Source organism: Ovis canadensis, chromosome 8 (assembly GCF_042477335.2).
Source record: "Ovis canadensis isolate MfBH-ARS-UI-01 breed Bighorn chromosome 8, ARS-UI_OviCan_v2, whole genome shotgun sequence".
NCBI classification, from domain to species: Eukaryota; Metazoa; Chordata; class Mammalia; order Artiodactyla; family Bovidae; genus Ovis; species Ovis canadensis.
Window position 1 is genome coordinate 46,160,336 of NC_091252.1, and position 17,293 is coordinate 46,177,628.

The 17,293-nt window shown below is 35.5% G+C and overlaps 1 protein-coding gene across 1 annotated transcript in view; it reads right to left on the minus strand.

Moving 5' to 3' along the window:
• GRIK2 (glutamate ionotropic receptor kainate type subunit 2) overlaps positions 1 to 17,293 on the minus strand; it is a 742,654-nt gene that overhangs the window by 233,088 nt on the left and 492,273 nt on the right. Inside the window, exon 10 of the mRNA XM_069599226.1 lies at positions 15,352 to 15,465. Within this exon, the coding sequence (XP_069455327.1) occupies positions 15,352 to 15,465 (114 nt within the window). The remainder of the gene's footprint in view (positions 1 to 15,351; positions 15,466 to 17,293) is intronic.

Consider the following 17,293-nt stretch of genomic DNA (forward strand, 5'->3'; position numbering starts at 1 on the left):
TGGCACTAGCAGTAAAGAACCTGCCTGCCATTGCAGCAGATGTAAGAGTGAGATGCAGGTTCAATCCCTGGGTTTGGAAGGTTCCCTGGATGCAGGTTCAGTCCCTGGGTTTGGAAGGTTCCCTGGATGCAGGTTCAATCCCTGGGTTTGGAAGGTTCCTTGGAGAAGGGCATGGCAATCCACTCCAATATTCTTGCCTGAAGAATCCAAGGGATAGATAAGCCTGGTGGACTACAGACCACAGGGTTGCAAAGAGTCAGACAAGACTGAAGCGACTAAGCACACATACACACACACACACACACACACACACACACACACACACACAGAGTAAATGTGTAAACACACTAAGGCAAGAGCATGAACATGTCATCAAAAAGGGTTCCTTTCTACTTGAGAGATAAAGCATGTTCTAGACGGCTCCTAAGAAATAATTTGTAGAAAAGCAGAGTGAAAAGAGAGGACTGGTTTTGATGATGAATTCTGTTTAAAACAAAGAATGGATTCTTGGGAAACTGTATGTAGATCCAAAATTCAGTATATTTTCTCATTTAGATGTAGAAAATGCAACAGTATGCTGCTAGGGCAGGGTGGTCAAGCTGTCCTGCTCACGTGACTAGAATTCACAACTTTTTAAAAATAATTCTTGAAAATATACACTTATAAGGCAATTGATGAGGAAACTTGACTATCATTTTGAAAGAATTGACGATAAATGTAGACTGTAGGAAACCAAGAAGCTTTGGTCTCCTAAACGCAGCTGAAAGGAATGCTTTGTTTTCCTCATTAGAAGTTCTTGCTCAGAGGTCCATATTCCATGCCAACTAGACAACTAGGTAGATTCTCCAACACATTTCTGGGAAACTACCCTCTTCCCTTGCCTTGACCCTAGCAGAAAACTGAGGGAAAATTGAATTAATGGGACTCTGGATTAATCATGCTGAAATCTAGAGAACACAATTAAAGTTTGCATCAGTCAAAAGTTCATTCTACAACCTGCTTTTCCTTCCTGATTGAGAATGCTAGCATCCAAGATGATGTCACCTGGACTACGGGTTATAGGATTTCTTTCAGAAATTATATAACATGGAGAATAGATATATAGATGTAAATGTTTATCAGACCCTCCAGATGGAAAGTCACATCCCCTCAAACAGTCCATTATTATCTGAATTTCAAGCCTGATGTCATTTGAGAGATGATGGTTCTGCATAACTTCAAAGCACTCTGCTAAACATTAAGCTGTATGGTGCAGCTTCTATTTTAAAAATGTCTTCAAAGCACTTTTCAGAGAAAAGCTCAGCCTTATATAAATTTGTCATTAAACTATTTGAAACAAAATAAATAAATAGAACACATAAATAAGAATATATAATAATGGAAGACATTATGCAAAACATAAGAAAAATAGGAAATAAAAGAAAAATAAGTGAAGTAAAAAAACAGGAAAGAAAATGGCTAAATTATAAGCATGTATTATAGCAAAAATAATATGTCTTGGTAAAATTTAATGAACCAAATTTTTAAAAAAAGAAAAAATGAATAAAACTTTATATGAGAAAGTGACTCAGTAAACAAAGTTTATAAAATTTGTATGATGATCATACATGAAAAACTCTAGTACATCTGAATACCTGATACGCATCAATGCACCATATAAAATTGACTCAAAAAGAGGTGACAAAATGAATATGGCAACAACTATAAAATAAATTATATCAGTTATTAAATAAATCTTCCCAGAAAAAATCTAAATACTGTAGTGTTTTTAGTTTTGACCTAATATAAAACAAATAACCTCAATATATGGACTGCTTTGCTGCTGCTGCTGCTGCTAAGTCGCTTCAGTCGTGTCCGACTCTGTGCGATCCCATAGACAGCAGCCCACCAGGCTCCCCCGTCCCTGGGATTCTCCAGGCAAGAACACTGGAGTGGGTTGCCATTTCCTTCTCCAATGCATGAAAGTGAAAAGTGAAAGTGAAGTCGCTCAGTCGTGTCCAACTCTTAGTGACCCTGTGGACTGCAGCCTACCAGGCTCCTCCATCCATGGGATTTTCCAGGCAAGAGTACTGGAGTGGGGTGCCATCGCCTTCTCCAATGGACTGCTTTAGAGCACAGCAAATACTGTGGACCAGTTCCTTTCTTTTTTGTTTATTTATTTTTACTCATCTCATCATTTATGTTTTTATTGAGATATAAATGAGATGTAACATTATATTACTTCAGATGTGGAACATAATGGTATGATGCATATAGAGAAAAAGAATCACCACAATAATCCATCACCATGCATAATTACAATTTTTTTGGTTGTTATGAGAAATTTTAATATCTAGTCCCTTAGCAACTTTCAGATATACAGTATAATATTATTAACTGTAATCACCATGCTGCACATTATATTCAAGGACTCATTTATAACTAGAAGTTATAAATATTTTTATAATGGGAACTAAATATCCCAGAATTCAGTTATATCTTCCCATGCCAATTTCTCTTACATTCTAAGCAAATTTTGGAAGTTTCCTTTTTAGCTCTTTGAGAATTTGTAGTAATGAAACAAGCTAACCTGGGACTCTGACAAGACACACTGAACCCTTAATTCATTCTAACCAATCTAAAACTTAAAATATGACAGTTATCAAGCTTATGTCTTTAGGTTTAAATAATACCCAAATACTTTGTTACTTTAAGTAATACTTCTGCAGTAATAGAAATCTAAAAACATCACTAAAATTGTAGCTACATTTTTTTCATTGCTTGGGTTAATATTTACATTTACTTGACCATTTAAAACATTTAAATATCAGTCTCATGGATTCTGCATATTTTATTTTCTTTTTCTTTTTAAATTTTTTTAAAATTTAAATATATTTATTTTAATTGGAGGCTAATTACTTTACAATATCGTATTGGTTTTGCCATACATCAACATGAATCTGCCACGGGTGTACACATGTTCCCAATCCTACACCCCCCTCCCACCTCCCTTCCCGTACCGTCCCTCTGGGTCATCCCAGTGCACCAGCCCCAAGCATCCTGAATCCTGCATCGAACCTTGGACAGGCGATTTGTTTCTTATATGATATTATACACGTTTCAATGCCATTCTCCCAAATCATCCCACCCTCTCCCTCTCCCACAGAGTCCAAAAGACTGTTCTATACATCTGTGTGTCTTTTGCTGTCTCGCATACAGGGTTATCGTTACCATCTTTCTAAATTCCATATATATGCGTTAGTATACTGTATTGGTGTTTTTCTTTCTGGCTTACTTCACTCTGTATAATAGGCTCCAGCAGTTAGCATAACACTGACAAAAACAGCCAGCAAAATAGTTAAACACTGTAACTAAGGGTCCTAGTGAAGTCATAGTGAGGTCGTTCAGTCGTGTCCGACTCTTTGGGACCCCATGGACTATAGCCTGCCAGGCTCCTCTGTCCATGGGATTTTCCTGGCAAGGATACTGGAGTGGGTTGCCATTTCCTTCTCCAGGGGACCTTCCCGACCCAGAGATTGAACCCGGGTCTCCCGTATTATAGGCAGATGCTTTACCGTCTGAGCCACCAGGGAAGCCCAACTAAGGGTCAGTCACTATCAAATATTCCTAAAAACAAGATATAACAAACAAAACATAGCAGTCCATTGAAATAATTTTCTACCATATCCAATAATAGTTTATGTCTGGAATATAAAAATTTTAATATTCAGAAATTGACTAACACATTCTTCAGAAAAATAAGTACAACTAGAAAAATTAATAATAACCTCCACAGATAACTAATGTATTCAATAATAATTAGCATCCAATCCCAAGTGGCCCTAGTGGTAAAGAACATGCCTGCCATTGCAGGAGACATAAGAGACACAGGTTCAATCCCTGGATCTGGAAGATCCCCTGGAGGAGGGCATGGCAACCTACTCCAGTGTTCTTGCTTGGAGAATCTTTTGGACAGAGGAGCCTGAAGGGCTACAGTCCACAGGGTTGCAAAGAGTTAGACACGACTGAAGTGACTTAGCACAGCAGAGCACAATTTTGAAAAATAATTAATTGGAAAACTATGAATAAAAAGTATTCTTGAGAATACAGCTATTATTGTAGTTAATAATAAAAAGTACAATTGAAACAAGGAAAACAGAGAACAAAGTTCTCATCAAATACAAGTAAACAATAAAACAGATAAAGGCAATGAAAACTAGTAAAGAAGAGACGAAATTATAGCTCTGTGTAAGAAGCATGATAAAATAGCTAAACTATCAAGAAATAAAAATAAATTAAAAACTACCAAAGAAAATTAACCTGTAAAACTCTTAAATATAGGAATATTTCAATAAAGCGACTCAAGTTAAGGAAAACCTTCAAAAATAAATTATTTTCCTATATTTATATCATAAAAAACATAAAATCACATCGAATTCATAAATAGAGCCCACTCAGTTCAGTTCAGCTGCTCAGTCGTGTCCGACTCTTTGCGACTCCATGGACTGCAGCGCACCTGGCTTCCCTATCCATCACCAACTCCTGGAGTTTACTCAGACTCATGTCCATTAAGTTGATGATGCCAACCAACCATCTCACCTTCTCTAGAGGATCTTCCCAACCCAGGAATCGAACCGAGGTCTCCTGTACTGTTGGAGAATTCTTTACCAGCTGAGCTACAAGGTAGGTATGCCCGTAGAGCCCACTAATGTGTTTTAAAAGACAGTCAGCAGTCTGTTCACAAGCTCTATTTAACAGATATTCTCTTGAAATTATGGCATTTGGTCTCCTATTAACTTTAGCTTATTCTATCACTGTTTTTTTTTATTGCTTTCTGTTTTTTTTTAATATTCAATGAGAATTTTATTGAAATGCTAAGAAAGAACATCTTTTACAGTGTTAATCAGAATAACTTCTATTATGAACAGAATCTAGTGAATACTTTGATTACAGCTTTGCAGACAATTCTAATTGTTAGCACTGTAAAACCAATACCAGAATAAATAAAAATGACCACTAGTACTGAAACAGTAGATTAAAGATAAAAAATAGAGAACATGTTTAAACAGAAAGCAGGCTCTGAATGAAGAGGACTTTTATGCTTTATTCCTTCAGCTCTGTTTTTATTTAGATCTGACTTGGGTACGTCATAAGTAGCTTTCCTAAAGTAACTTCAGCTCTGTCTCCTGCTTGACAGCTGGTATAGGGGCTCCAGACCATCTGCCAAGTGAGGAGCCAAGTCATGGTCAGACACCTCCAAGCAGAGAGAACCAATATTCTCATGTCCTGATTTTTAAACAGTTTGCATTTTTCCCTCTGAAAAAGGTTGGTTGTTCTTATGTTTATCCTAAACTGCTTCAAAAATATATATTATATTTTATTATTTAGGAAAATTTCATGGAAACATTTATTATGACAGAAAAAATACAGATTTATAGAGCTTTACTCTAACTTAGCCAACTTTTGGTTAATGAGTATGAAAGAAATTATGTATCTCATAATTGGAAGATGATTTAAAAAGAAAAGAATTCTAAGTTTATCAATATTATACCAAATACATATATAAGTGATACTTTAGTTGATATGTTTTATACTTTCTTTCAAAATAAATTCAGAAGGTTACCACATTATATATAAATGATTCATTTTAAGGTATTTATTTGCATTCATCTTGTTACTTTAAAACAATAAGATTTAATCAGAATCTAGTATTATTAATATTTGTGAAGTTTATTGAACACTTGGTTTTATAACTTATAATTATCTAAGGCCTGCAGACAATTTCACTTTTAATAATACTACCACTGGTCTAAACCACAATTTAGTCATTCTAAAATAATTGTGTTATTTTTTTCTTAGCTCAATTAAAGAAATGTTATAAATGCATGTAATAAACTTTGATCTTAAAAATGGAAAGGGGTCATATTTAAGGGAATTATTTAAGAATAAACTTAGCTGCTATTTCATTACATTTTAATGATTCAGATTACCCTAAATGTAGTTGGAAAAATACATAGAAGCATGACAGATCAAAAAAATGTTCCATTCTTTAGGCAAGAAATGACCAATAACAATCATAAGCAACAGATAAGCATAAATAATATTTACACAGTTGAATGTTATCAGTCCATTGATTGGACAGTATTATTTCTTTCTTTTTTTGGCAGACTCTTATGCTTTTACTGCTGTAGGGCTGAGAAATCTTCCACTGTTTGAGTCCCAGTCTTTAAATTTCCTTCCATTCATCACGGCTCCTAGAATCTGAACTCTGCCATCCGTAATTAACATTCATGTCAAAAGCCAATGTGCACTACAGGCTATCTCAATTGAAAGTGAGAATACCAGGAGGAGAAAGTGAAAAACCTAGCAGCTACCATCAAAACAGCTTAATGTTTTCAACAAGAGGCAATACTAAAGATGACTGGCTTGTTAGGATCAAAGAGTACTGATGAGAGTCTCCATCTGAGCTCATACAGTGTTCTCTCGCCTGATTTTGACATCTCAAGACATGATAAAGGCACTTTCACATGAACATTCTGGATTGAAAATAAATAACTATCATAATCTGGAGCTTTTGTTTTAAAGAAACAACAAAATAGTGCAGCAGGCATGTAGAGCATGCCAATTGAGGTAGAATTGTTACCTTAATTTTTAATATAAATTATGTTTATTATTTACCTTTTATTTATTTTCAAAATTCAAGTGCATTCTGAGGCAAACTACAAAAGTTACTTTCTTTTATTTTGTTTTGCAAATCTACTAAGGAAAGGCATGCTTTTTAATGCCTGATTCTCACATAATCACACAAACACACAGATACACACACACATCCCTTTACTATACTATTGCAGGCACAATCAGCACACTCTTAGCTGCTGCAAACTGTTTACCTCTTTTCAGAAGAATAACTTCAGAGAACTTACATAATGTTAAAAAAAATCTAAGTTTTATTGGCCTCAATTACCATTCTATAGAGTTTTTGTTTTTAATCTATGTCTATAGAAAATCTCCGAGAATTTGGAAAGGTGAGAAGAATATCTTTCTCTCTGAAATGCAGAAACTGTAACTGACAGTGTAACAGATGGAAACGAACTGTCAAGAAAAAAGGACTAGAGTTCTGCTAGTTGTGCTGTTCCCCAACATTTCAGGAAAGATGCTTCTGTCAGAGCAATATGGATTTAAAGCAGGGCTTGGCTTAGTGATTATCATTCATTTTATTAAAAAAAAAAGCTGGTACGCTATTTAATTCTTACACTTGACTGATCAGTTTAGATTGGAGATCTGGGTTGTTACTGTCTTTCTACTGGAATTTGTATTTTAGCCATTAAATATTTCATTAGCTTAATTCACAAGTGAAAGAAGAAAGAGGGAAGAAAAGAAAAGCCAAAGCTCCAATCAATCAAATGTGCCATTTCACCGCTCTTCCAGTAAATGGTTTGATGGGAAGGGAGACTGCACCTATTAGCTAATCTCCAAACTGTATTTCATTTCTGAATCTAATTTATTATCCCCTTACATGAATAATCAAGATTTGACTACACAAAATTACTGCCAACATCTCCATTCAGACAGGACTAAATAGAACTCATTATCTCCCTTTCCAACATCCTTATCATGCTCTGTGGTAATGCTAATACCCCGCCTCATGAACTTTTAACTTTGAAGTCCTTGTTCACCTTTCTCAATTGTTTTTGCCCCACATGTTATGCATTCATGATAAATCTCATACATGATATTTTAACATTGTCTTCTCTTTTCCGTTGCATCTGGGTACAATATCTCTCAAATCAGACTCTGTAAATATCCCATTCATCAGTACCCATGAACAAACCATACCTCCCTTGTTCAAAATGTTCTTTGACTCAATTCTTTGTTGAACTGTCTTAGAAAAGGACATTCACGGATTCATCCTGTCTTTCTTTTTGGTGTCTAAATTACAAATATGGGATTTAAAGAGACTAGGGTATCTACTCTGGCTGAGTAAATATAAAATTACTGGAACCATAAACAGAGCTTGGAAATATAGGAGAAACAGATATGATGAGGCCTTGATTGAAGGATGTTTGAATCATGTTGAGTTTGATCTTCAACATGAAGCTAGATACATGTCCTGAGTAGTTACAAATTTACATCTGAATCTCAGATCAGGACATAGTTAAAATTTAGATTATACAATTTTACAAGGTACTATCATGATGACATCTTTGAGAAAACTAAGGCAAAATTATTTCATTTCCATGTAGTTTTCTGTGGTTAAACTGAACCAAAAATTCCTATTTTTCCAATCACTTCTTCTAGAACTTGGAATATGATATTTATAAGAAAATAATCTCCAACAAAATTACAGTATTGATAATAATGTTGACAACTGAAAAGAATATGACAACAAAATGAAAACACTTAAGGGTTTTTATTATGCTAGCATTTTAAAATTAGATTTAATAAAGAAGGATGAAGGAAGCAGATGTGTGTATGTGTGTGTATGTGAGACTATGTGCTAAAAAATGAGGTTCTGGTCACTTACAAAGCCTCTAAAGATTGAGACTCTAAGATTTTTTAAAGTATGCCTAATTTCACATTAAAACAAACAAAATAGTCACTGGCATGCTAAAATACTACTATTCATTAAGGGAAAGAACATGTTTCTTACTCTGTGATACAACTACTGACAGTTTTATGTTAATCTAGCTAATCTGGAGGTCTAAAGAATATGAGAATATATTTGAAATAAAATACAAAGAGCTACTAAAGAATGAAAACAAAAGCACAATCTCTGAAACAGAAGAAAAAAATATGATGAAAAAAGATTTGCTTGCTCTTGAACATGGTACGAGCAGCCTGAGTTTAAATGAGGCATTCATCTCACATAAACATTTAAGTAGTACTTGTACATGTATAGCTACTGTATCTCCCTTAAATTATGTTGATCTTACTATCTCCAGAGCACATGATTAAAACTGCTTAGAAACTGTATAGCGATTGATAACAATGAAAAACTTTTTTCTCTGTAAAGCACCAGTGTCTGGGTTTCCAAGCCTGAATGCTAGTAACTCTCTAAGAAGAACTACATGCTTGGCAGTCACCCTGTGACAATGGGAAGATAAGAATCAGAGGGAAAACCCTATTGCAGGGACAGATGTGAAGCCTTAGAAAACTTCTTTTGTTGATATGATGGAAGAAACTGCAGAACCATTTAGGGGATAGTTGGTCACTTCTCTCTTTTGTACTGTGATTCTTTCCATCGTTCTTGGGAGTTTGCTTCCAGATAAGCCACCTGTAGGCTGTGGACTCCCACAACAAAGCTTAATAAACCTAAGCAAGTAAACTCAGCACTGAAATACACAACCTTCCAGGAAGTGCTAGGAAAATAAAAAATAAGACTAAGTTGCAGATGCAAGCACATTTGTTCAATTCATTGAGCAACTGGGAAGAAAGAATCTCCTTAGGAGTGATTTTTCTGAAAAAGTAACCAAATTTCATAGTCATTGGCATGCTAAAGTGCTACTAGTCGTTAAGGGGAAGAGCATGTACAGTGGCATTTAGTGCTAGTAATCTTTTGATGGACAAAAATCAATTATTATAGAGGAGCCACAGAGTGGGAAGCACTCAGTATATTTTAACAGGCATGAAAAAATCTATTGAAAACCAAGAGCACAGAGGGGAAAATAAGCATTCCTTCTATGAGCTTAAATAAATATCCAGCCACCTGATACTGTCCCTTGCTAGTGTACCCAAGGTAGTAAGGACAACAGGATGAGGCTGATAAACTGAAAATAGAGCACACTTTGGTCTTCAAAAGCTCTCTATATCTCATTCTGAATGAGTATCTTTGTTATGATTTTGGTGATTATAAATTTATATTTTAACAATTGAAAAGTGTTAGTCACTCAGTCATTTCAAACTCTTTGCAACCCCGTGGACTGTAGCTTGCCAGACTCCCCTGTCCATGGAATTCTCCAGGCAAGAATACTGGAGTGGGTTGCCATTTCCTACTCCAGCAGATCCTGTCCCAGGGATCAAAACAGGGCCCACACGGCTGGTGGATTATTTATCATCTGAGCCATGAGGGAAGCCATTTTACAATTTTATGCTCATTTATGCTCATCTATGAAATCATCATAGATAAAAATGTGATCCTAAGGTTGATACTTTAAAATTCCATTTGTAATGATAAATACAAGAAGCAAGGGAATTTTAACAACCACTGAATTTGAAATTCTAAAACCAGAGAGATAATATGAGGAATATTCAGGAGATGGCATGAGTAGACTCAAGTTGTAGGTCTAGCCTCCTCCTGCAGAAGAGGCTACATAATTTCCAAATTATACAGTATCATATAATTAAAAACTAAAAAAAAAGGAATTACATATTTAAAAATTGTTTAGAGCTTCTGAAAATGAACACTTTCCATGAGATAACTATATTCTATACCTATACAGTGTATTGGGCATAGATTATGTTGTTGAAGAGGTGTAAAAACTATTTGTAAACCAGATGCTTAATCTCAATTCTAAAGAGAAAAAGTGAGTTAAGCTCCATTAATCTTGATTGCCTAGAAAGATCTGAGATGATGGTTTTAAGAAGCTGAAAGAAAACTGAGTGCTAAATTAGGAAAGGAGAGAAATGAGAAGATCAAGGCATCCAAGCAAGAGTAATCTAAATCTTGGTCCCTGAGGAAAGGTCTAGATGTCTGGGGACACACCTATAATGGTATCATGGTACTTTAGCATATGTGGGATTTCTGGATGAGAAACATTCTTTAGGTGAACAATTCTCAGTCAAGATACTATTTTGGTCATAAACTATAGCTGTTAGACTTTTCCAAGCTGGGATACTAGAGATTTCATTTTACAGTATTGGTTGTTCAAGTAGGCTACAGATTGGTTGAAAAAATTACTGTTCTATTTTCTAGCTCTGTGGTCATGAGTAGGTTACTTGGACAATCTGAATACCAGTTTTCCCACCTGTGAAAGAGTATGGATAATAGTGTCTAACAAAAAAGGTTATTATGACAATTAAATGAGTAAATCTAAGAGCAGTGCTTTGAACATTGTCAAGCACCTAGCAAGCATGCCAAAGATGTGTGCTATTAATTTTTGGTAATGAACCATATTCATATGGCAGTATTTAATGAACCTGAGAAGCATATAAAAAACTGGCTTCCGTCATTATGGTCTTCTTTGAATTTTGCAACTTTTTCAAGATCTTTCTTGCTTCAGGGCCTTGCATATGTTGTTTTATCTGCTGAGAATACTCCTTCGCCCTCCCTTTACTTTGATAATTTCTTCTCAAACTTCAGCTCTCTATCTTTCTGCAGTGAAGTCTAACCTGATTGATCCTTCCACACCTGATCCTTGGTGTCACTCTTGATCATTCTGTAAAAGGCAGCATGCCATGTATCTTTCTTTCATAACTAGTCACAAGTGGGTATTTCTCTGCGTGTGTGCGTGTATGTGTGTTTAGTTCTCCTTATGAATTCTACCATTTTCTAAGTTTCATAAAGGCAGAGACCATGTCTATTTTGTCCATTAAACACAGTGGTTAGCATAAACCCTAGTATATCATTATCATTAAGTACATATTTGTTAAATACAAAAAGAATGATAAAAAGTAAAGTAAATAAAATCTAAGAGAAATGGAGCTAATTATGATAAGCATATTGATAAGGTCAAATTTTAGAATACTTCACTGTCTTTTTTTTCTGACACATAATAAAAATGTCAAACAAGAAGCATTAAATGAACTCCTCTGAGATTTTTGAAGAAAGAAAGGGAAAAAATAACCATAGAATAAATCAAATGATCACACTTCTTTATAAAATATAAGTTAAGTATCAATAAATTATATCAAGCTGGCTTATAAAAATAAGGGAAATAATCTCTTTAAATCTTTTTCCTAATTATGGCTACTCTGTGATCAGACTGTTCAGAAAAAGATTTTTCAACTAAGTGATATAAAATAATAAAATACCTTTTCTTTTTAAGAAAATCACAATCACTTTGAAACTAACACAGTGACATAGTCTAAAATATAAAAGTGACCTATTTATTAATATATAAGCTTAAAGTTCTTGGAAGGAAAGTTATGACCAACCTAGATAGCATATTCAAAAGCAGACACGTTACTTTGCCAACAAAGGTCCATCTAGTCAAGGCTATGGTTTTTCCAGTGGTCATGTATGGATGTGAGAGTTGGACTGTGAAGAAAGCTGAGTGCCAAAGAATTGATGCTTTTAAACTGTGGTATTGGAGAAGATTCTTGAGAGTCCCTTGGACTGCAAGGAGATCCAACCAGTCCATTCTGAAGGAGATCAGCCCTGGGATTTCTTTGGAAGGAATGACACTAAAGCTGAAATTCCAGTACTATGACCACTTCATGCGAAGAGTTGCCTCATTAGAAAATACCGTGATGCTGGGAGGGATTGAGGGCAGGAGGAGAAGGGGACGACAGAAGATGAGATGGCTGGATGGCATCACTGACTCGATGGACGTGAGTTTGAGTGAACTCTGGGAGTTGGTGATGGACAGGGAGGCCTGGCGTGCTGCGATTCATGGGGTCGCAAAGAGTCGGACACGACTGAGCGACTGAACTGAACTGAACTGAACTGAAGCTTAGAGTGTATTTCAGAATTGATTATACATGTTGGTTATATGGAGTAATGATCTGAGGAATATGTCTCAAACATCATTAAAGATCAGAAAAACAAAATGTCCAAGATCCAAAGCCCAATAGTTTTTAAAAAGTTTTCTCTGGCTCTGATATTAAGATTTAATACCAATTGTTTATTAACAAATATAAAATTGTTTATTAGTGAGAAAAATATTTGAATACTTCTTGCAAAATAACTCTTGAGTAATTAAGCAAAACTGAGAAATTGTATGGGTAGTCTAATCACCTGCTTTGTTTGGACAGGAAGTTTGCAATAACCTGCACACTTGAAAAAATATTTAAATACAGTCATTTGAAAAGTATTTATTCTCTCTAATTTTCTGCTTAATTAAATACCAATTTTTAAAATTTAATTTGACAAATACTTACTGAGTGCCTGCTATGCCCCAGGCACTTTTCTCTGACACTGAGATCTAAAAAGTGTAAAATTTGATTTCTGGCCTTGTATAGATTTACACCAAATAGAGATCAGATAAACACAAATTTCTAACATAAAAAAGTAATGTATGGTAAGTAAAATGATAAAGTATTATGATACACATGTACACTTCCCTGCCTGCCCCAAACATACACAACTGAATGGAAAGATCAAAGAGTTTCACAGAGTGCATACAAACTGAGATGGGTCTGGAAGGATGAAAAACTTTTCACAGGAGAACATAATGAAGTGGGCAAAGATTTGAAGCCATAAAATAAGTGACGCATTTGAGAGTTTGGCTGTATCAGGGAGAACTGAGAAAGTAGTACAGGGGCTAGTTGCTGAAGACAAATGCCCTTGTCCAGCACACTTTATTTTGCGAGCACTGTAGAGGCATATATGGTATAAAAACAACAGACTTAGTCAGATCCTAATTCTCAAAGGAGTGGTCAGTGATGTTTGGAGAAATAGTGCACACATGAAATAATTCAAGAATAGTATAGTGTTAAACTTAAATATGAAGTACTGACAAGTTCTATATTTCAGGAATGGAGAGAAATATATTGCAAACAAAGGGAACAGGGCTAACACAGTCACAGTAGTGAGCTAACTGGTTACCCTAGATCAGTTAAAATACAGGATTGCTGAAAGGGAGAAATGGGAAATGAAGATAGAAAGATGAGAGAAGACTGTAAAAGGCTTTGAATAACAGGGTCAAGATTTGGGGACCTTTTTAATGTCCAATATGGACTCAAACAAGAATGTGTCTGCAATAAAGAGAAACGGATTCAATCCCTGGGTTGGGAAGATTCCCTGGAGGAGGATATGGCAACCTGCCCCAGTATTCTTGCTGGAAAAATCCTCTGTACAAAGTAGGCTGGTGAGCTACGGTCCATGGGGTTGCGGAGAGTCAGGCACAACTGAAGCGACTGAGCATAGCACAGCAGCAGGGACTCACTAAAGACTTATGAGCAGAGAAGCAGGGAATGACAGAGTTAGATCTGCACAGTGGACAGTGAAGTATATTATAAAGGGGAAATGTTGTCAGCAGGAGGAAGTTACACATTGCTGTAATTGTTCCAGCAGCAGGTTATGAGATCCAGAACATACTGGCAGAAAAAGAACGTAGTAGTGTCCTGTGAGAGCTAGCTTTGAAAAGAGAAGGGGATACAAAATTAAGTTAAAGGGGACCAGAGAAGTTTGGATATAGTGGAGCAAGTATTCACTGAAGTTCTTAGCAAAGGAGTTATTAAAAAACACCTCACGAACTTCTATCACCATCATTTCAGGATCACTACCTTGCTTCATTATCAAGAGTCTTTAACTTAAGCTGTTTTGTTTGGACATGTTTTGATCTAACATCTTGTATTGCTACTAAAAGGACAAGATTATGAATCCCTCCTGGCTTGATGTTCCGCCATAAATCAAATTTAGAAATCATGTAAATGCTAAAATTATGTGGAGGTTTGTTTTGGACATTAATCTCACATTCTTACTGGCTACCTGGGGAACAAGAGGAATCAACATCGATAAATTTATTCTGTAGGTGAAAGTACTTACTAAATTATATAAAAGTTCCTTGCTTGCCCTAAAATTAAAATTCTTATTTGCAAATGGCATAGTAGGCATACATGAATATTACTGTGATTTAATTAAAACATATAATTGCAAGAGGGGTAAAAATATCTAGCTTATCAGTATTAATTTAATTCTGTTGGTGGTGAAAATATTTCTGACTTAAAACAGCACTTGTCATTGGATTTCATTAGGGAGATTAGTGAAGTAAAAGTGATTTGCCATGATGAAAACAATTAAACTGAAAGCAAGGTTAAAACATAATTATAACGGAAAAAATTCTCAAAAATAAGTGGTGTGACCTCTGAAATTCATTTGCAGGAAATGAAAGCAGAAGCAAAGTTCACATGCAGCTTCTCACATAACTATATATATACAACAGCTTGTCCATGTATTTTTCAAATCTTAACAATTCACAGTTTTTCAACAGCAACTAATTTTGTAGAAACATAAAGATTCCCAGTAATAGATAAAGCTGTATTATTAAACAACATAAGCAGCCCAAACATTAATATAATTTGCATCATTAAAGGCTAACAAAATAAAACTGTGACTAAATTAACACTGACTTATCCATTATACAGCAATCACTAAATAACTGTAAAATATATTACATTCTGTTCATTACTACTCCAATTATAATGTCTTTTTCTATCCACTTCCATGTTTATCTGCATTTATCTAAAAAGAATGGAAAAACTAATACTTACCAAAATGGTGGTAACAATCAAAGAACGATTGGATAAGGAATCTGTGATGTTGGCTGGCTTTCCCTTTTGACTTTCTGTCATATTCAAGCCACTGGCTGGATCCCAAGTTCCAATCTATAAAATAGCATATGTACTTTGTAAATCATCCATCAGACACCTGGAGAGAGCACTGCAGAGAAAGTTAAGACTGCTAACACTTATTATTCACCTCTGCTACATTATCTGCTGTTGCTGAAGTAAAGGCTGCTTGTTTTAAGCATGATTCACTGCTTTGTGAAGTGTGTCCAGTGAAGTGTGACATTAAAGAACAAAATGATCCACTGCACTTCTACAGTCAGTGTGGGAGCTTAATTTTACATTCAAACTTTCATTCACCAAGATAAACCACAGTTGATGATACCTTGATAGTTGGCTGGAAACTCATTAACAGCATATATCTTTTATAGTAATGGATCTGTCTTATCCTTTCATTACAATGGTTACATGCCATATTATATGGACAAAGCTAAAAGAGCAAGACCTGGGGATCCAGGATAAATTAATAGGTAAAGGCAACTTAAAAGGGGCATTTATTTGTATTCACAGCACCCCCAGTAAGGTGAAATCATACCCCAAACTACCTCTGGAAGTTTTAAGAATATACCTTTGAAGCTTTTAAAATACTCCAAAAAAGGAGATTACAGCAAAATCTCATCTGGACAACCTATTCTAATATTACTTGTATTCTGTTCAGTGTGTATTTTAACTATTAGGTTGTTGCAAAAGTAACTGTGGTTTTGGACCATGAATTTTAAATTATTATAACAGGTTCAAACACATCTTTAATAATCAAAATAGGAACCATTACATATCAACAAATTTTTGCCAACAATATGTTGGTTTATTCCTGTAACATAAAAATCCATGCTTCAGAAGTCTATGAATTCTTGGAAAGCATTTTCAACCTCCTGCTCATTGTGGAAGCATTTCCTCTGCAGAAAGTTGTTGAGATGCTTGAAGAAGGTAGTCAGTTGGCAAGATGCCTGGTGAATATGGTGGATGAGGCAAAACTTCATAGCCCAGTTCATTGAACTTTTGAAGCATTGATTATAAGATGTGCCGTCAGGCCTTGTGAAGAAGAATCGGGCCCTTTCTGTTGACCAATGCTGGCTGCAGGTGTGGTTTTTGGTGCATTTCATCCGTTTGATGAGCATACTTCTCAGGTGTAATGGTTTCACTGGGATTCAGAAAGCTGCAGTGGATCAGACTGGCAGCAAACCACTAAACAGTGACCATGACCTTTTCTGATGCAAATTTGGCTTTGGGAAGTGCTTTGGAGCTTCTTCTCAATCCAGTCACTGAGCTGGTCATTGTGGGGTATTGTATAAAATCCACTTTTTGCTGCACGCCACAATCCGATCAAGAAATGGTTCAAGATAAGACAACATTTCAAAATGACTATTTTGTTTTTTGGGGGGGCCAGCTCATGAGGCACCCATTTATCAAACTTTCCAATTTGCCTCAAATGCTGAATAACCATAGACTGGTCAAGGCTGGGTTCTTCTGCAACTTCTCGTGTAGTTATAAGAAGATCAGCCTTCAGTGATTGCTCCCAGTTGATCACTGTCACCTTCTAATGACCAGCCACTGCACTCCTCATCTTCAAGGCTCTTGTCTCCTTTGCAAATTTCTTGAGCCATCACTGAACTGTAATACTGCACCTAATATTAACAATGCCCTCTGAAAGATTAAGCCAAATGCTGTGTTCAGATATATTATTCTCAGTGAACACAGTTTATAGAATGACCTCTGGAGATACATATAAGCATAAGATACACCTGTATATGTAGACTGAGTGGTTTACATACAGGCACCTGCACTATTGCATGCCATGTAACAATAGTGACCACTAACAAAAAGCAGAAGCAAAGGAGACACAGAGTCAGTGTTTTAGTCAGCATTA